Genomic DNA, 21081 nt, shown 5'->3' with positions numbered 1-21081 from the left:
CATAATAGCAAGTAAAAACATTGCTTAATCTTTTAGCAGAGAGACCTAGAGTGCATCTATCTTCTGAAGTCACATTCTACTCCATGCACCATGGTTTTGATGAATGTCCTCAAATACTGAAAAGTACTTAAAACAGAGTGAACTAACATTGTGTTGCTTTCCAATGGGATGTTCTAAAAATACTTTTTTTTTACAGATACTCTGTTCCAATGGGATGGAGAGTGTATATGGGCTCACATACTATAAATGAAAAGAGCAATCATGTAGCTATGAGATCAATCGTAAGGATTATTGTACACCCACAGCTTGACCAAACTATCTCAGACTATGACATTGCTCTGTTGGAAATGGAGACACCTGTACTCTTCAGTGAGCTGATAGAGCCCATTTGTTTACCTAGCACCTCTAGAGTGTTTTTTTATGGAACTGTCTGCTATGTAACTAGCTGGAGAGCCATAAAAGAAAATAGTATGTTCATTTCCTGGATACACTTTTTTCAAGTTTGGCTTGGTTTTAAACTCTAACAATGGAATATTTATACTTGTAAGCAAAAAAAAAAAAAAAAACCCAAACAAAAAAAGCCAAAAAAAAAAAAAAAAAACCCAAAAAAAACCAAAACCAAACCCATGACATTTACTTAGTGTGTCTATAAAAAGCCAGAAAAGATCTCCTTAGCTACAGTCTGTGAATTCTGAATAGTTGCTTGGATAGCAAGTGATAAGTGACAAAATGCATACTCAGGTGTCACAGATCATTGAAAAGCAAATGATCATAGATTTATAAAAATGTGCCCATTTTCATGTTCATGACTCATTTAATCTGATGAATAGAACCTTGCAAGTAAAGAGATCAATAACTTGCAACTATTGCAGAGATAGAATTTGTTTCTGATTGACAACATAGAGCCATAAGCAGCAATAATTGCAATTGCAAAAAAATGTGGAGGACCTTTCATTTTCTCTGTCTTAATCAAAGGCCTCATGAAGTTCTGCCTCTGTGTATCTTGGAGCAGCCAGCTGCATTGGGGAGGCAGAAAAAAGCACACTGAGTTAGAGAGGGCTTGCAATGGAGCCTGTGGGATCCTTGCCCTGTTTCAGCATTAGACAGCTTGAAACCTAGACTTGGGCAGCATCTCAGCACATCAGAGGTATCAGGACATTTAGCTCACAAGGGCACCTCATGTCAATACCATAGTTCAGAATTAAAGTCTTAGCATCATTTGTGAGTTACAGACTGTTCTTTGGTGTTTCTTTAAAATTATTTGTTTTTCCATGCTCAGCTTTATTCCTCAATTTCTTCCCTAGAATTGAGAGAATGGAAAACAATATAGAAATTGCATTTTGTAGGACTGGGATGTTGTTTGGAGCACGGCCATGGTTTAAATAATAACAAAAAGCTTCAGGCATAATTTGAAATGGCATTCAAATTTAGTCTCCCTGTGTGCAGTCTTATCTTACAATTTGCATGGCACTTTTACTACTTTCTGACAGAATAAGGTCATAAGGATAAAGGCTAGGGAAATGGAAAGGAGGTGCCTGGTGCATTGGAACATCTATGGCTATGGGGTAGTGTGAACAACCCAGCTTTCAAAATTTAGGGCAGGCACCATTTGAAGGCAAGGGAATTACTCTGCTGTCATTAGCTGGGTAGATTTTGAGTTAGAATCAATTCTCTTTTGTTTTGATAATTGGTATCTCTGTAAGAAATTTGTGCCACCGTAACCTCTGCAATACTCTTCGTATTTTTTTCTAGGTCATCTTACCAAAAAACTGCAGGAAGCTCAAGTGAGAATGATTAACCAAAGTGTTTGCAACAAGCTCTATGATTATCTTACTACTTCACATATGCTCTGTGCTGGGAAACTTAATGGTGGCGTTCATACATGCCAGGTAATATGGAACTGGTAGGAAAACTACAAAGGAATGTTTGCTTTCATTGGAAAACTCTTCAGTTTTAGGTTGTTTGTGTGGTGAGAGTTTTTTTGGGTTTTTTTGGTTTTTCTTTTTTTATTGAGTGCAAATTTATGGTTAATTTAACATGGCAACTAAAAGCCCCCCAAAATAAGGAAGAAAATTCATCATGGATAATCTCTGACTCTCTTGAGAAATATCATTTTGCAAATGCAAGGAGTAAAATGTATCAAGAAGAGTTATTTTTCTTCTTCAACAGTTATATTTCATACCAGAGAACAAAAATATAAAGATAAAAGGAATCATCTGAGCTAAAAGGTCCACCTGTGAATTCTGCTATTTGTATTAATTTCTTTTTATCTTTTTTAATATCTGAATGTGGAATTGCTAAAATACTGTAAAAGTATGATGAGTAATTTATTGTTACAGTTGAAAAGAAATACAAAAGGAAAAGCTAAGCTAAGTTTTGGAACTGCAGCTGCAATGGTGCTTTTAAATTTCGAACATTCATTCATGTGTATAATTACAAGTTGTGACTACATCACAGTAGAGTAAGTTATAAACCCCAGCTTGTTTACACGCACAATCAGAAACTGCCTTTTGGTTATACTTCCCTGTCCTGACTCTGCCTTCTTTCTCCTAGTACACTAGTTGTGTACTTCATTGGTGTTCAAATTTCTGATGATGAGTATCAACTTTACAAACATGTTTTTTGTACCAGTTACCATGCAAAAGGGATAGAAATTTGTTACTGAATATTAGACTGAGGCAATTTGGTATGAATTTTGCGTAATGTATATATTTTATTATTTTAATGCAATAGGATAGCTTTTGCAAGATTGTACCTTATGATGGGTCAAACTTATTTAACACAATAGACTATTTGTAGAATTTTCTTATAGTGTCAAAGACCTAATTAAATTAATTATTATTTTTATTAACATTACATAGAGTTTATCTGCAAACTTTGACCTTGGAACTGTTTTGCTAAAATATGTCAAAGGGGTGGTGTTCCTCCAAAAAATGTGTTGCTTAAGAAATGCCCTTGAATTTTCAGATGGGCATTTTTAACCTATTCATCTGTATATCATACTGGACATTTTCCAGCATGATATGCTATGTCTGAGTTTTAGCATCTTGGTCTAAGTTCTAGCATGTTGGCCCTCTGGGTCTTTAAGTTCTTAGTCTGGGTAGCATCTTTACCCTTTTTTGGGGTTGTTTTTTTTTTTTTTCCCTTTCTTTCTGTCACTAGTATATATATTAAATATACTAGTATATATATTATATATACTTTCTGTCACAGTATATTATATCACTGTAATATATGGTATGTGTTTCCTGTACAGTGCTAGAGAGGAATGACACTGGGAACTCAGGAAAGCCCCATAACACCCTAAACCTGCTTTACTATGCTTTCAGACTTGTGAGGGCCCTGTTCTGTTTTACTCCTTCCTGGACATGTAAGCTGTGCATATGTTGCACAAGTGAAGCTTCCAAATACCTTTCATCTTTAAAGGACCTGATACACAAGAAATAAAAATATCACCCTTTCATTCTGTTTTCTTATCACTCTAGAATGTTCTTTGATCTTGGTTCTTCTGCTTAGGATCCTTCCTTTCCTGAGAGATATACAACCCCTTTGGTCTTTCAGAGCTGGCTGAGTAATTGGCTGAGCCTCCTTTCTCAAGTCATTTTGACATCAGTCTCTTGGATTAGCAACATTTCTAGTATGACAGCAGCCTGGGAGAAAGGAAGAACTCTGGCTGCTTTTCTTATCTCTAGATAATTTTGTACCATCATAATAGATAATTTTGTTTGGTTGGGTGATGAAAGCTTTGTGTTATTACTCTTTTCTCAGCACATGGCTTTCTCCTGACCTCTTACATGTTTTGGCTCCACCTGGGGGCTCAAACAAGCCCCGGAGTGAATTTGGAGGCTGCTGACTGCCCTGTATGCATTAGGAACAGCTGCAGAGAGGAGCTGCACTGTAGTTGCCCAGAGTTCTGTCAACAGACTAGGTCAGAGAAGGTTTGTTGCCTTCTTGTGAAGGCCGCGATGACCTGGTTTCAGGGGCCCAGCACTTCGATCTCCTTTGTGGGATCCCTTGTGGCCAATAACGGACGCTGACACCAATGTGGTGGATGGTTAAAGGCCTTTATTGAGGGGTCTTAAGGGTATTTATGGACTAAGGGGTCTCTCTACGTCAGACAGGGGTTTGGCTATACTTTCTAGGGTTAGTATGGAGTGGAAAGTTACTGGCATGCATAGGTTAGGGGGGCTACACGTCTGGCTACATTCCAAGGGTGATCCTTATCTATGGGGAGGGGGGTAGAAGGATTCCTGTAACTTTCCGTTACAGCCCGAAATCTTCCGAGCGCCTGTCCCTGGCCTACCACACTTCCCCCCCCTCTTTCACAAATGAACGAGGTAGTCTTATACATAGGCACTAAAATGAGGTAGGAAGTTGAGATCTGACTAGGGAAAAGGGTCTTGGGAAACCTGAGTGAGTTTCTGCCAGGCAAGTCTCTCGTGACTGGCAGCGTTCCCTGTTGAATTCACAGGAATTGTGGCTGCCCCACGAACAGGATGTTAGCCCGTTCCAGGCGGGCCTGAACGAATGAGACTAGCTTGTTCAGCCCGAAGGTAATAGCTAAAAGCAGCACTGCCAATGGACCTATTAGGGTAGAAATCAGGGTGGTTAGCCATGGTGATTGATTGAACCAGGATTCGAACCAGTTCTGTTGGGCTTCCCTGTCTTTCTGTCTCTGAGCCAGTCTGTTTCGGAGTTCTGCCATGGAGTCTCTAACGACTCCTGTGTGGTCAGCGTAGAAACAGCATTCCTCTTTCAAGGCAGCACACAGGCCCCCTTGCTGCATGAACAGGAGATCCAGTCCTCGCCTGTTCTGCAGGACCACTTCTGAGAGTGAAGAGACTGACTTTTCTAGAAAGGAAATGGATTTCTCGATCCTCTGCAGGTCCTCATCGATGGTCATCTGCAGCTGGGACAGTCCTTGGTGTTGAGTTGCTAGGGCTGAGACCCCTGTTGCCGTTCCAGCCGCCCCTAGGCCGAGCAGCATTGCGATAGTTATACCTGTTAATATTTCTCTCTTGTGGAGCCGGTTGTTATTTTCGGAAAGGTGGTACACCTCTTCGTCTGAGTGGTACAGGATCCTAGGGACGATCAGAACTTGAACACAAAAGTCGTTAGAGTTATCGAATTTGGCAAGAGACACGCAGGGACTCACTCCAGATCTCTGGCAAACCCACATCCCAGATGTGGATGGGACAACCCACTTATTATTCTTCCTGTTGGGCTCAACTACTTCGGTGCAGACGTCGCCTTTCCGCTTAGCTAGGGTTGCATTGCCGAAGCATCTGCCCTGACCTGTGACTTGACTCAGGGTAATTCCTTTGCGGGGTGTGTCCCATCTGCACTGGCGAGGGGCATCGGCTGTGGAATAGCTGAAGGGGGTATCTAAAGCGACTCCTTCGTAAAAGGGGGGTTTAACATCGTAGCAAAGCCAGCAGGAGTCGGTTAGGTTAGGGTTAGATTCATTCAGGGATAGAAAGGTAGCTTCCAACATGCGAAGGATTGGGTCCGAGCCTGACCTGGCTGAGCGGCCTATCTGGAAGGCTTCCTCATCGCCAGTCGGGACGTCGGTGACCCTTGTGGGTAGGGCTTTGGGGTAGGTCATGTTTCTCCCTTTCTGTGTGCTTTTGCCTGTGGGAGCATAGGGTATGAAGATCCCCTGCCCCACTATGGGTTGGCATAGATGGGCCGTCTCGCATCCATAGCGGGAGGGGGCTGAATCCCGCACGTCCCCTCCCTCTCAAAAAGCATACGGCTTATTTGCACTATATGAAAAGGGAGTAAATCATCATTGCTAAAAAGACCATCCACGAGAGTGGAAACCACCCCTGAGTTAATTCCTTTTTCTGAGATGGCTTTTACTGTTGTTTGAACGTCTTTGGAATTAACGGGAGTATACGTTCTTTGCTGGTTCCCCTGGGGTCCCGTAATTCTCACCGGGAAGGCATGCACCGATGCTGCGGATGCCCATTCCGCGCATTCGATTTTGATTTTACCCCAGTCGGTGAGTTCGTATTGGGGCTGGTTCCCGGTTGTGTTAAAAGTTTTAATTGGTTTCGTCCGAAACCGCATTGATTCTGTTTTCTCTGCCTCCGAGTCGCTGCTGGACTCAGTGGGCTCCGTAGAGCGATCCGGGGAGCTGTGGCTCCCTTCAGAGTCGGAAGTCGACTGCCAATATACTTCCGGTCTCTGCTGCCGTTTTGTCCGGCTACGGCCCCGCTCCTCCCCTCGGGGGCGGTGCTGATATTGCTGGCGGTGCCGCCCCCTGGGCTCGCCCTGCCTCCCGCAGGGAGGGATTTCTCCCATATATGGTGGCATCAGTGGGCGCGGCTCCCGAGCGAGTGCCCGCCCTCTGTCGCACCCCCACGCATGCGCGTCTGCTGGGACCCTCGGCTCTCGGCCGTGCATGGGCTCAGCGCTGGTTTCCCGCACATGCGTGTTCGCGGCTGGCCGCGGTTCTGGGTTCTTCCCGCCGCGGGCCGGCGGGCTCCACCCCTCTCCCCGGCCACCCGCGCCATATTCAAACGGGTAGGGCGGCGGATCCCCTCCGCCGCTCGCCCGCGCGCTTGCCCTCTCGATATTTCGGGCTTCTGCCGCCAGCCCCTCCCAAAAGGACCGTGCGAGTCCCTCCGCTTCTTGCGCTAAGTCGGCTAGCGGCGGGGAAGGGTTGGGCGAGGGGTCCGTGGGCACCCCGGGGGGCTCCGGAGGTGGTCTGGGCCCCGGCGGGTCCCCCGAAATGGTCAGGGGGTCCCCCGGGGGCTCCGAGGGCTCCGGGGGCTTTGGGCTGGAGGAGGGATGGGATGCGCCCGGCCCCCCCGTCTCCCCGCTCTCAATCGAGTCGCCACCAGGGGCGTTTCGCGTTCCCGCCCCCTCCCCCTGCTGTGGCGCGATTAACAAACAGGAACGCGCAACGTTCCACGTCTCCTGTTCTTCTAATGCTTTGCGTAGGGCGGCTTCTGCCTTCCCCCACGCTTTCAGGCTTTTGCTGCTGCCTGTGGCTTTTGTGTCCTCTGCTAGCGCGACAGTACATTTCTGCCACACCCCAGGGTGTAATATATCTATGGGTCGAGAAATGACCCCAATCTCTAGGAGTCTCGTCAAAGCGAGATTAAAATTCCTGAGCTCGCATTTGATTCCCCATTGCATATGTATCAAACTTACGACCTTCGCTATCGCTTCCATACGAATCGCGGGTCTCTGGGGCGTCCCCCTTCTTCGCTATGGCCGTTCCGGCGTTGAGTGCTGTCCCCTGGCCAGGAGTACCCCCGTCGCCCGGACTCGTCGCTTCGTCCCGATCCCGGGTTTCGGCACCACTATGTTGCCTTCTTGTGAAGGCCGCGATGACCTGGTTTCAGGGGCCCAGCACTTCGATCTCCTTTGTGGGATCCCTTGTGGCCAATAACGGACGCTGACACCAATGTGGTGGACGGTTAAAGGCCTTTATTGAGGGGTCTTAAGGGTATTTATGGACTAAGGGGTCTCTCTACGTCAGACAGGGGTTTGGCTATACTTTCTAGGGTTAGTATGGAGTGGAAAGTTACTGGCATGCATAGGTTAGGGGGGCTACACGTCTGGCTACATTCCAAGGGTGATCCTTATCTATGGGGAGGGGGGTAGAAGGATTCCTGTAACTTTCCGTTACAGCCCGAAATCTTCCGAGCGCCTGTCCCTGGCCTACCACAAGGTTAAAGTAATGGAAGGCAAAAAAAAACCATTGATGAGCCCAAATGCACTTTGATCCTGTGAACTGAATTGAATAGAACTTTTTATTTTTCTACCCTGCTGTGCAAACCTGCATGTTCCATTTGAGAAGCATGTTCTTATTTGCACATTCCTTAGTCTTTGTTCCTTCTTCTGCCTCTACAAAGTAGTCTACTGTAGAGTCAGTCTTGATTATAAAACTGCTGATAATACTTAATTGTGCCTGGTTTGTTTGTTGGGTTTGAGTTTATTTTGGTTAGTTGGCTTTTTTGATTTGGGGTGTTATCGCAGACATCTTTCATGAAAAATCCTTTCTTAGGATTTTTCCTTGTGAGAAGCTGCAGTTTCAGCAATCAAAGTAAACAATGGTTATCTGCTGCTGTGGAATGCAACAGGTAGACCCGTGATTGGTCTCTTGTGGGTGTTTGGATTTCTTGACCACTCATGGCAGAGCTGGCTCTTGCTCTGTCTGAGACACAGATCTTTGTTATTCATTCTTGTCTATTCTTAGCTTAGCTAGCTGCTGAAGAAACCTTTTCCTTTCTATTGCTTTTTAGTATAGTCTTAATGTAACATATATCATAAAATAATAAATCAAGCCTTCTGATCATGGAGTCAACATTCTCGTCTCTTCTTCATCCTGAAAACCCTTGTGACAGCAGTCACAGGGTGTGTGGTATTTTTCTGTTCCTATTGAACACACAGTATAAGAGATCTGCCTTCAACCTGTGAACAATTTATAGTAGATTTCAAATTGCAGTAGAATTCCCCATTTCAAGTTGTAGTAGAATTCCCTATTTCCATCCCTGTCTTCTTCTCTCCCTATTTGAGCTGTGGTGAGTTATTCTATGAATCCTGCAATGAGACATTATCAAAGAGTAATTTTATAAACTGCTTCTCACTGTTGCTTTATATTGGTAAGTGTGCTGCATCCATAATTTAAAACAATTGAATAAATATGGCATCTGGCTGGGTACATTATATCAAGAAGTAAGGTTTAATTAATATTTGAGAAAAAGAGGGGCAGGTATTTACTGTTCTTAAATAACCTAATTTTTCTTACAGGGCTCTCTGTGTGTGCACTAATGGCTGGATTCCTTCATTTTGGGGAGATTCTGGAGGTCCCTTGGCCTGCACAGGGAAGGGCAGTAGATGGTACCTTGCTGGCATCGCGAACTGGGGTGAAGGGTGTGCTCGGCGCAATCGTCCTGGTGAGTACACCAAGGTGACAGGACTTTACGACTGGATCCGTCGGAATACAAACTGGTGAGCCAAGGACAAAATGCCGATCACCTCTGTGTGAAAGCTGCTTCCTGCTGTAGTCAATTTGATGATACAACATGAAAATGCCATTGACTGTTCCTTGGTGAAAGAATACATTTTTTAAATGAAGAAACTATCACTTGTGGTTCATCTAGCAATAACTGTTCAGCCTCAGAGGAACTCCAGGCTCCTTATGGATCCATCTTCCTTATGGCTATTTGCAGAAACAGCACTGCCTTAGAAACAAAATAAAATGGATTATAACCTGTAACAAAAATCCAGCCATACCTCATTCATAACCCTTCTCTCCTTCCTTGTCCCTTGTTATCTATATTTATTTCCACATGTTATCTGGATAAAAATGGCCACATACCATATATTACCATACTCTTTAGGTATGTTACAGGATTCTAAACATAAATAATTATTTCATTGTTCTCAAAAATATAAATAGTGTATTGTGTATAAACCTGAGATTATTTCTTTCCAGTTATGTGTGACTGCATGACTTTTACTTTCTGGGCTGTAACTTTTGGGGTCTCTACTGTGTTTTCTTAAAAATACCAGATATATAGCTCAAAAATGCTAGGATGCAAGCAATTTTCATTAAGTAACTGGAAGAGTATTGTTTAGGTTCTTTGGGATGATGTCTAAATAAAAGGAAGGAATGAATGAGTTGTAATTCATTCAAATTGAACAAAGAGAAACTATAATGCTTTCTTAAATTCCCTTCAGAATTTGAACCAACTGTAGGGTTTAATATTTGCAACATGTTACATGTGTAGTTCTCCAGCTCTGGCATCCATTGTGAATTTTTAGCATGTTCCTGGTAGGTTAGGATTTTTTTTCGTCCTGTCCTCAGTCCACACTAAGCAGAGTTTCAGGCTCAGGAAATTTTTTTTTTTTTGTGTATCTTTCTGGGCTGTCCCCACAAGGCCACACTAAATTGAAATGGACATAGAAGGAAAATGGATTTATGTGGTTGGATGCATCTTTGGGCTCAATGAAAGTAACATAAGAAATGACAGCAACATTCCTTTAACCCTGGTAGTAAATCTAACTTTTTTAATTTTAATCTCCTGATGAGCTTATCACTCCAAATCTAGCCAATTTAAGGTTTCCAAAGCTGTTTATGGGACTTCAGAATAACAGTACTTAGCTTAATAAAAGAATTGTCTAGATGGCCTTAAGATCATTTAGATGGTCTTTAAGCTGTGCTCAATATTTGGAAGTGTTTAGCTTTGACCTTTAATATATATATTTAAAAGATGAAACTGGCAGTTTGAACACCTTTTATTGCTGTCCACACAGCACACTTACTCTGCAGTACATAAGTATGTGATCTTTGTTTAATGTCAGATGTACCTTGGCAGCATGTGGGTGAAATGTTGAAAAGAGCTAGCACTGTAATCTGCATGCAGTGAGACTGCTCTTTCTAACACTGTTATTTCTTTTCCTTCCTTTCTCCTGTTGGGCATCTTGCCCCAGCTTGTGTCAAATTTACAGCATAAGCTATATTCAAAGCCAGTATATTAGGAGGGTTGTTTCTTTAGTGGCTACTCAATTATTCACATCTTCCTTTTTAATAAACATGTGCTAAAACTGCAAGGGGCTATGTTTTGTTTGTTTGGATGTGCCTCTGAAACTCTAAACTCCATGTGTAATCAGAACTGCATTGGTGCCTTGGACTTTCCTGTTTTTGCAAAGCTGAAGGGTCAGAATTTCACATGGAAGAAATGCACAAAAAGTGTGGAAGTTAGATCCCCCAGATGAAAGAAAGACTTCAAGCAGTTTCTTCATAAATACATAAAATAAAATAAGGACTTTGGCCTTTGCATGGTGAGATCTGTATAATCATTAACTCTTTGTTTTAGAGGAACAGTTTTGATTTCAGACAATCCAGTAGGAAGGTCTACTGTGAGTAGAAATTAAATAATTGAGTCCAATATTCTGCAGGAGTAGTGAGAACCAGATAAAGGCTTTTCTAGTGTCAGATGTCCCAAGTAAGATTTTGTAGATCCAGATACATGTTATGATCTTGATGACTGCTCAGTTTCACCTTCAGTCCTCCAGAGCTTTAAAGATTCTCAGAACCAAAATGTGTGGGGTATACAATTTGTATTTCTTTTTACTTATGGAATAAACCTAAGACATGCTCACTTTCATGGAGTGCCTTTGTGTGGATGGGTGTGACGTGACATCAGGAATGCAAACCCTGGGTGTACTTCAGGCAGCAGAACCAAGGTGAGTTGCACAAAGAGAAAATTGGAGTGGTGGGACAAGGGGAGAACTCCCTGAGCTTTTGGCAGGAAAAAGGATTGGTGCTGTGAGTGGAAAGGGGGTTAGGGAGAGAGGCTGTGTTTGGTTCTCAAAAGAGCATGATACTCCCCGTGCTGGGACAAAAGAGTAAAGAAGGGTGTGGTCACCAGCTGTCTGCCCAGACCTTTTGAGTCAGAGGGGAGAGAGATGTTCTGTGGGAAGGAAGAAGAAAATGGGGATGGAGCGTGAACAGGAGAAATAAGATGAGGTAGGATCAAGGATATTTAGGAGGCTGGGGTCGTAATCAGCCCCTGGCTACAGTAAGCTGTTATGAGTGACTCCTAGTGCACATGAGAGTGCATGTGGGAAGCTAGTGCAGACCAAATCACCACGGTTGTTTCATAAAAGCATGTCCTGTAGAGCACAGAATGAAATTGAAGCCCATCTTTCTCTTCTCTTTATCTCTGTCCTCTGGGGTTTTTTACCTAAAAGCAGTTCTCAGGTTTAGGTTGGATAGTATGTTAAAGGACATAAATGGTTCTTTAACACTAGATATGATTTTAGGCAATATAATAGCTAGAGGAAGAACAATTTATAGCACAAAGGTCGTTAGTGTTCATTTCTTTATTGACTATAGAGGGAGACTAGAATCACAAGTGTGGACAGAGTCCCAGCATAAGCAAACAACATGCTCTATGAACTTTTACTCTGTTCGTGCTGATCAGCACCGCATCTGTTTAGCTACATGGATAACAGTAATAACATTTTATTGTTTTGGCTGACAGCAGCAGAGAAAACACTGGTTCCTTTCAAAATCATCCCAGCATTGCTGAAGGTTTAGTCACTTGCTTGTCAAGGGCTGGTACAGGCAGGTAGGCAAACTGGAAAACCTAGTATTGCACAGCTGAGAGTCAGAGTTCTCATGGCTATGCAAATCGATACTTCCTCTGCCTTCCCTTTCTCTGCAGCTAGGGCAGCCGACTTTATTTGCTCTTCCACGGAATTCCCCTAATTTAACAGTATTTTGAGACCTCTCCTGTGAACACTATCCCCACTCTTCCTGTTTCCAGCCTCGTGTCAGAGCAACCACTGACCATAATTGCAGCTGAAACAAGAAGGAAATGAGCTGGCTCCATGCTCACTTCAGAGACAGAGGTTCTCACAGAGGACCCTCTTCAGAGACAAAAGCAATGAAAAGGCAGAGTTCTGCTCAGGAGCAAGAGATTATTGAATTACGGGAACATAATGTGGAGGAAAGTGAGACTGATCGTGACAAGCCTCTAAATGCTCAAACGAGAAAGGTAGGAATTTCATTTGGTCATTTAATCCTTCCTGTGGGGGAAATACTACACAGCAAGAGAAATGACACTTGAAGGAACATTTTGTTGAGGTTATTTAATTTCCTGTTTGAGGGAAAGAGGCTAAAAAAATGTTAAATGTAATTCTTTTTCTTTATCAATAAAGTGTTCTGAGAGTGGGATTTTAAGCATTAATTTAGGAAGTGAAACTATAATTGGTTCTCTGAGTTTTGCTTTCTCTTCTAAAGTGCTATCAGTGGGATTGGGCTCAAAACCAGAAAAGTTGAAATAAGTTTTAAAACCAGGCTTTCTTTCAGTAGAAGTTAACCAGGAAACAGTGCTACCCAACAAAAATAAGATGTCCTCGAACAGAGCACACTGGATTCTCTTTATCTCTGAGTAATTTTCAGTTGCAAACCATTATGAATTTGTATTAACAGAATGCTCCAAGCCCTCAGTTAAGATCAGCACGTGAATCCTAAGGGACGTGGCTCCTAGTCCCCATTTTAAAGCTACAGAACAGACTAATTCTGGCAGAGGAATAACATATTCATACGTGACTGCTGTACAGTGAATTACACTACATACTGCAGGAGTATTTGTGGTTGTGCGAAGATGTTTCCTGTTTTTCTGTGGGCACGGCTGAGTGCCGGGAGCTGTCTGCCTGAGGCACCGCCCGTCCCTTCCCGCTCTTGTGACTTCACTTCTGCCTTGGGGGAGCCCCGCTGCTCATCGCTGGGGCTCATTCATTCCGCTGACTAGGCAAAAACCCCCTTTGTTCTCTTGTATCAGGGGTCAAGTTACTTCTCCCGTGGTCTGGAAAGCTGAATCAGCTCGCTGCAGGGCCAGGCACATTCCAGGAGGTGCAAAGAGGAGCAGCAGAGGGGGGAGGAGAGCCAGGGATCAGCTAGGTCTGCTGGACTATCTCGAGAAACCTTACCCTTGGGCTTATCCTTCCCCTTTCCAAAGCTGAGTTTTCATTTGAGCTGTCTTTATGCTGATTATAGCAAGTGGCTTCCCGTCCTATACAGATTACTGGAAGTTACAGTGCTCTGCTTTCTGCTCAGCTGGCAGAGTAATCAGAGCTGTCCTGCCCACCAGGGAGAGATATTTCTCGGCTGTTGTTGCTTCCCTCTGGCCTATTGGCAAAGTTCGGAAGGTGTTGGACTAGTTGTGGAACTGAATGTTTTCTTGGGATCAAGCCAGTTTGCTATGTATGATTAAGAGTTGTGTTTTGTGATAGCCTAAACATGCGGTGGTGTGGTATTAACATGCCCTCTGAACAGAGACATAATTCTCTCTCTCAGGTTTTTTCCTGGAGAAGCACAGAGGGAAAAAAAATTTATCTCTGCTTGCTGCTCCTGGTGTTTTGCACATGTGGAATGTGTTGGGAAGGTTGTTTACTTGAAGGAATTTGGTAACTGGATTCTGGCGGAGATTGTTTATGTTAATTAGCTTATCGGGTCCAAGCTGTGTGGACTGTCGGTCTGCAGACAGTCACGAGTTGTTAGTTAGTGGTAAGTATTCTTTAGTATTCTTTGTAGTATAGTTATAATATAACATAACATAATATAATATAATTTTTAAAAAGCAAGTATTCAGCATTCCGAAGTTTTAGAGTCAGATGCAAATAATTTGCCTTTGTCGGGGGTCCTGATTTTACTATATGGTGGCTCAATCAAAACTTGGGCTTGACAGCTGCCTGTCTCAACTGATGGGGCTATGGCTGATTTCACAGTTGCACTCTAGGCAGTGGTTACTGGCTTTTAAAATTTTTTAAAATACAAAACTATATGCTAGTGTTAAGTATTAAATTGAAATTCATACTTCTATAAAATATATATATATTTCTATAAAATATTTTAAAAATCGAATAACAAAAAAAGTAAATGAGATGACAGCTGAAAGCGTGCTGTCAACAAAACCATACCCCGTGTTTGCCTTTCATGCTCTAGCAGAGCAAAGTTCTGTGTGCAGAGGTGTCTACAGAGAGTGTTTTCCTTTTTCTGCCTCTGTTCCTGAAGGAATCTCTCTTGTAAGCGCTTTCTCTATGTGTCTGTTTTCTCTCCCTGTTCCCCTGCCACCACATGGAAGCTTTTAGCCAGCTGCTCAATTCAGTTAAATTCAGTAAAAGCCTCTCTGTTAGTCTGTGTTCTTAGAAAGTTCAAAAACTAAAGGAAGGAAACCTGGATTATTGCCTCCAGCAGCAGCTGGTTTCTGCCAATCTGCATGTGTGTCCCAGACAACTTGCAGCTCGTGCTTTTCCTTACCTGGTACTGATGACAGAAAAGACATAGGATTTGTTACTACCATTATGGTGGTTGGAGAGGGAGGGAGAGAAGTAATTAAAAAGACAGCATGGTCTGCTTATGAATTCAAGCCTTGCTTCAGTCTTCTGATTCTTCTGGCTGTGGAACAAAACAGATGAAATTATCTGTTTTGCCATCACCTAAGCTTACTCCTTTCCCCCCCACCTTTTTTTTTTAATACTTATCCTGTTGGATTAACTCATTAAAAGACTAATTTCTGTCATGGTTTTAAATCTTATAAAAATTAAATAACAGGCAAGATCCTTTCTCTCCTGTATGAATGTACATACCTGCACAGTTGCTTTGAGTCAAGTTTTCTTTTGACCTCATAGAGCAGGTGAGATTTGCATTAAATTTTCTGTTAAATACACTCAATAGCCTTCAAGTTTCCAATCTTCTGAAAAAAAAATAAGTCAACTATAAAATTCTCAATTATTTTACAGAGGGTTTAAGACAATAGTATCTATTGAATAGCACTGCCTTTGCATTGGATGCTGGCATCCAGAAGCTGTGCAGGTTGACATCATCAATGCTGCAGAGGTGAATGATTTTGGAAATACCTCCAGAGACACGTTTTTAGTTGGGAGAGATGAAAAACATTAAAAGGAGCGCTTGTGGAATATACAAATTTAATTCACGTAGTTAAAAAAAAACAAACGTGGAGCCAAGAAATCACCTTTGCAGTACTTTAGCTTTATGGGCCATTCAGGAGTTGGAACTTCTGCGCAAAGGGGAATTATCTCTCTCAAGTGAATGTCCTTTACCTTCTTTAGGTCTGCATTTTTTCCTGCAAGGCTGGGAACCCCTGATGCAGGGCATTGCTTACCAATGAGGTTCTCCCATCTATGTGGGGGTTTTGTTTCTAAGTGTGACAGCCGAGACATTTTTCAGTATTTTTTTCCTGCCTTATTTGATTAATCAATATGCCCTTCTCTTTTATACCTAGGAGAGAGATGCCTGGAAATCATGCAGGAATGTAGTTTTCTGGAAGTGTAAACTATGGATGGTTATATCTACAATATTTCTAGTGATCTTCCTGGTCATTCTCATCAGCCTAATTCTTTATTCTAGTAAGTATCTTGCTCTTGACTACAGTAATACAAACATGCAATATGTACACTCTAATAGAACACAAATGCAACAATAACATCCGTTAATGTCCTTCAGTAAACTGCTGAAGGAACTGGGATACTGACTGAAGAGGGTGGTATTGTAGTTCAGTAGTTCTTGTGAATGCTTTTATCTTAGCAGGCAGCAAGCCACTTGTATCCTGATCAGGTGACAGTTCAAGTTTGTAGAAAATAAGAAAATATCACAAGCAGAGATTAGGATATGAGGACAGAAATTATGTTTGTAATGTTGGAACAAGTGCCATGGATGACTTAGGTCCCATGGGGTCATTGCCTGTCAGACTCCCAGAGCAGATGACTTTTGCTAATGGAGGTTGGTGGTTCACTTCCTGGTGCTGTCACTTTTTTCAGGTGACTTGCACTTTCTTTCTGTCTTTCCCAGTCAGTCCTTACCTAAGAAATCTATGAGAAAGCCAAGTGGGTTGTTTTTCAATACTTCAGCTATCTGAAACTTTTTTCTCCCCTTTGTGTCTCCTTTTAATTATTAGATGTTTACACAGATGAGGATGACTACTGGGATCCTGATGAATTACTAAGCAATGGAAATTTTCATAATTTTTCAGGAACATTGGAGTTAATGTGTGGTCTCCCACACTTCTCCTCCGAGGACATTACTAAGAGGGTAAGTGTTTATGTGATTCTTGGCAAAGTTGATTCTGCTTCAGTGTTTTGCCTTTTAAGTTTCTGTTTCTCTGCGTAGCAACTCAGTCATTTGCAAGTCCACAAATAAATTGTGTTGTACTTTTTAAAGTCACAATCTAGAAAAAAAAATAATTGTCTGCTTTTAAGCACAATAAAGTATTGACTTTATTCCCATAAATTTGACCATTTGTAAAGACATTGTCTTCACCTTTTTCATAGAATCATTGAATAATTTAGGAGAGATCTGGGAAAGTCATCCAAGCATAATATGGGCTAAACATCCTGTGTGCAGCATTCTCTTATGAGTACATGATTACAGTCTGGGTTTATAGATGTGATTTCTGCTGAGCCAGCACAGCTCTGCGTTACAGATGAAATATGCTCAGCATACATGGCAGTTATCATTTGGACATGGTGGGAAGGCAGTCTCAAGACAGAGACTCTCCCCCCCACAAAGTAAGAGTTAGAAGAGCCTTTTGGTACTAATTAGATCCCTAACCTAACAGCATTAGTTGCACATAGCAACATGAGCACACACTTTTAGTTCACCTTGAGTGCCCCCATTGTGTTAAGGTTACAAAGCAATCACTCAAATGTACAATTAACTTGTCTGTCAAATTTAAATTACTCTCTACCTTTTCGAGGGCAGATATTTGCTGTTATTTGACCTTCGGCCCCTGTTTTTATGCTAGTTAAAGCACTTTGTGAAAATGATTTGCTGTGCTTTTTTTTTCTTTGTGAGAGCAAAAAAGAGATTGAATAGAAGAAACATTTTTTTTCTCTCTCTCTCAGCTAACAGAGGTCTACAGCTCATCTCCAGCTTTAGGACGTTACTTTAGGTCAGCTCAGGTGATTTCTTTCAGGTAAGCAATTTCTGTCCCCAAAGTTATCTGAAAATTACAGGCTTCTGATAAGACATACATGTGCTTATGTAAATATGTACACTATTTAAATCTCTGAAAAATAGGTTTGTTTGGGGAAAATTATGTGTATAGGCAGTGAAAACTGGTCAAAGGATCATCTGATGTAAGTGGTAAATGCTGCTAAAATTACATAATGACAGCAACATATTGTTGCTGTGAAGTATCATCTCTGTTATCTTTGGTTCCAATTGCAGCCCTTAAGAAACATATTCAAGGATACTTATTAAAAGAAAAATTAATTGCTGGAAACGCTTAAGATTGATGTAGTTTAAATAATCTTAAATATATGAAACAGGGTTCATAGGGAGGAGAGAATCATTTTGTTCCCAAAAAACATAAAGGCAAGAGGATATACATGTCTCCTGTCATGGAGAGATAGCAGAAAGGCATGGGAAGACAGCGAGCTTTCCCAAGGACTTCTGAAAAAGAACTCTTACAAAAGAAATTAGAAAGATGGGACAAAATCAAGGGAAGTAGTTTTGCAAAGTCCCAGGTGCTTTGAGATAGCAATGACAAAGGAATAGCCACATTGCCATGTGGCTAGTGGCAGTTGCAAAGGCACTTTGCTCCCTTGAGCAATATGCTCCCTTGCCCTGCCAGCCTTGGGCATGCCAGCTTTGTTCAACAGTGAACTGTAGCTCCTTAGCCTTATGGGTACTAACTATGATTTAGACCATCAAGTACAAAGCTGTAGTTCTACACATATATTGATTAGATAGTAACTCTCTCTGCCTCTTTGATGCCTCTCTCTTGTTCTCTCCCTCTCTTTCTTTCCTTTTATTTTCCCCCATTCAAGTACTTTTTGAAAATGTTTTGAATTCTGTGAGTATAGAAGATAGCTGTTGAATTGTAGTCAGTTTTGGTAGACCACAAAAAATGAAATCTCCACAGATGGTCTCCAGTTCACTGGTTTGTGTAATCCACTCCAGAGCTGAGTCAGGAGCACAGCTGCATGGTCACAGATACTGCTAGCAGGAAAAGAAACATTCCTACAGGTTTCTAGTGAAACTATGCACAGGATATTGCAACACTTCTTTTAAGTAGCTTCTTGTGAAGCACCAGTACTGAAAACTGCATCCCATCAGAACACATGTCCATTTGCCCCTCATGGTTTTGAAAACATGTCTCTGGCTGGCTTCAAGTACGTACCCAGTTTCAAGAGCTGTTCTGAGAAGGGAGGCAGAAACTGGCATCTTCGGCTGTTTTCTTTTTTGGGGAAATGTTTTTTTTTAAAAATCTATCCCAACATTGATACGAAAAGTCAGTCTTTCAAAAAAAAGAAAAGACACTGTTGACACTTGAAGACATTCATCCTTGACTTTGTTTTTCAGTAATGAAAGCTCCACCGTAATTTATCAGCTAGTGTTTTCTGTACCACCATCAACAGAAGGATTTATAGAAAACAGTATGAACCCAGATTTTATAAGGAACATTTTACGTCAAAATATTTATGATGAAGATACTCTTAATCCTGGGACATCTGAATGTGACAGGTTAAAGCTCAACCCGACTTCTCTCACATGTAAGTGCTGTACCTTAGAGAAACTGTTTCTTTACAGAGAGCAGAAGTATTTATGTGAAAGGAGGGAAATACTTCTAGAAAGATATTGAGATTCATTAGATTATATGATTTGCATAACAGTATTAAGGATATTTTAAAATAGCTTTCAGAAAGTCTTGATATGCTTAACTTAAAACCTGGGACTCACTGTTTGGTCCTCTGATGAGAAAGGGAATAGTGATGAGACTGGTTAGCTGTGGACTCCAACCAAACTTTTCTGATTTAATATTGCATTTTATCTGTACAGAAAAATTCTCCTTGTATGTATGTGTACCATAATGGGGAGACAAATAATTAAAAATATTTCTCCTTATTGTACATTTGGTTTTGAATGCTAACAAAACAAATTTTAATCCAAGGGATGAAAAAGAGTCCTGATTTTTGTCTTTCTGTAGTTTTCTGGAAAATTTATTATATACAGAAATACCTGTAAAGGAAACAAATGTTTATTCTTCCAGGTTTTCTAGGCAATGACTACCAGTGACTAGGTAGAGATTCCAATGCATTTATATTTGTCCTGATAGAAATGCCCATATAAAAATCCTATGAGCTTTGAAGCTATACTAAATGCATGGAACTGCCTCCCCCCAGTGCCAATTTACTGAGTCACACCTGTGTGCTTTTAGAATATTCCTAGGCTAACAATTCGTCATTGCAGTGTAGGTAAGTAAGGTTTGTAATTAACTTGTATTGGTTTTTCATGGGATTCTTACCAAGGGACGAGATCAACAGGTCATGAGTTCCAATTTTTAGAAGAATTTTATTCCTTATATAATGACAGGATTCTTAGGAAAAGAGTGTAAAAGAGGACAGGAAAGAATATGTTGAAATGACTGTTTAAAGTTTTGTTTTAATGTTAATACAGTACCATTTTAACTTTCAGAGAAATTATGGAAAGATTCTTCATCTTCATCACTACCTTGAAGAGATGCGATTCCCTATCTACAAGTAATCCCAGGGCAGGGAACTATTCATTAGGTAGAAATACTTCTAAAATTGTTGTCCTGTAAATACTGCCTGTGGTGCAATACTGTAAATGGAAAATGTGGTATATATATGACAGTGTTGTATTGCTATAGCACCACCTCCTTCTTCTATATCTCAGTAATCCGTTTCACCCTTGAGAAAGTCATGTATTTGATGCATGCTCTGTTGACTTTGAAACCTCTGCTTTGTCTTGCCTTATGATTAAATCTGAATGTTCTGCATGAGCTTTGAAAGCAGTCTTGCACATGGCTCCTTTCTTTTTCTCTTGGCTTATGCAAAATTATCTGTACAGCTTCATCTTCAATGCTCACTTCCACTCAAATCCATATATGTTATTTTTTTCTCTCCGCACTTCTTATGACAAATTTATTTGTTGGTCTTTCCTTGTAAAACAGCTTGAAAACCTAAATATAGATATATATGTGTGTGTGTGTATGTGTATATATATGTATTTGTATTCTTTAATTACATGCAAGGCCTTTGCACTAGCTTCTTAAGAATGCTTTAGCTTTCATAATTTTCTTATTCTTCCTACAGCCTCCTTGGATAAGGTGCTCTTGCTCTATTTTTCTCTTCTTCAATGTGAAATACAAAAGAAGAAAGCAACAGCATGAAGAGACATGTCTTGTTCACTAATGCAGCTGAATGTCACAGGAATATTTTAAGGGTTGAATTAGCAGTGTGCTTTTACAGTTAGCTATTGCTACTAGTGAATAGACAGATACTTGACCTGTTTTTGTAAATCTGAAGACTAGTCTATGTCCTTAATTATAGTTCCTGCCTAGCACTGGGATAAAAATGAACAGATGTAAGGTATTTGCCTTAATAAGGCAGTAAATAGTAGCTCTTGTTGATGAGAGACCAGAGGAAATGAATCAGTGCCAAGAAGATGGTGCTGGAGCAGAAGAGATAGGCCAGAGTGGCACAAAAGTTACAGGCAGCAACTGGCTATAACATAAAAATTAAGCATTACCTTTATGCAGAATGGAACATATTCACTACCATGTG

The 21081-nt window shown here is 41.3% G+C and overlaps 1 protein-coding gene and 1 pseudogene across 3 annotated transcripts; both read left to right on the top strand.

The window, feature by feature from the left end:
* The window catches only part of LOC139593233 (suppressor of tumorigenicity 14 protein-like), a 34170-nt pseudogene extending 23834 nt beyond the window's left edge, over positions 1 to 10336 (top strand).
* A 1803-nt stretch (positions 10337 to 12139) lies between these two features.
* CUNH3orf52 (chromosome unknown C3orf52 homolog) lies at positions 12140 to 20739 on the top strand. 3 transcript variants are annotated; one of them, XR_011680153.1, is made up of 7 exons: positions 12140 to 12524; positions 15777 to 15900; positions 16449 to 16582; positions 17395 to 17465; positions 18857 to 19047; positions 19970 to 20064; positions 20611 to 20739. XR_011680153.1 is itself a non-coding variant. In XM_071433438.1 (6 exons), coding segments are annotated over exons 1-6 (627 nt in total). In that variant the 5' UTR covers positions 12140 to 12344; the 3' UTR covers positions 19972 to 20108. The 3 variants fall into 3 exon arrangements, 2 of the variants coding, with proteins under 2 accessions (XP_071289539.1, XP_071289538.1); XM_071433438.1 differs by lacking the exon at positions 20611 to 20739 and having other exon boundaries at positions 16524 to 16582; positions 19970 to 20108; XM_071433437.1 differs by lacking the exon at positions 20611 to 20739 and having other exon boundaries at positions 19970 to 20108.
* The last annotated feature ends 342 nt before the right edge of the window (positions 20740 to 21081 follow it).

The sequence above is a fragment of the Agelaius tricolor genome, unplaced genomic scaffold (genome assembly GCF_023055355.1).
Source record: "Agelaius tricolor isolate 1412-34295 unplaced genomic scaffold, bAgeTri1.0.p SCAF_9, whole genome shotgun sequence".
Lineage (NCBI taxonomy): Eukaryota > Metazoa > Chordata > Aves > Passeriformes > Icteridae > Agelaius > Agelaius tricolor.
The sequence above is the reverse complement of the archived record's forward strand: the minus strand, read 5'-3'. Positions and strand labels throughout refer to the sequence as shown.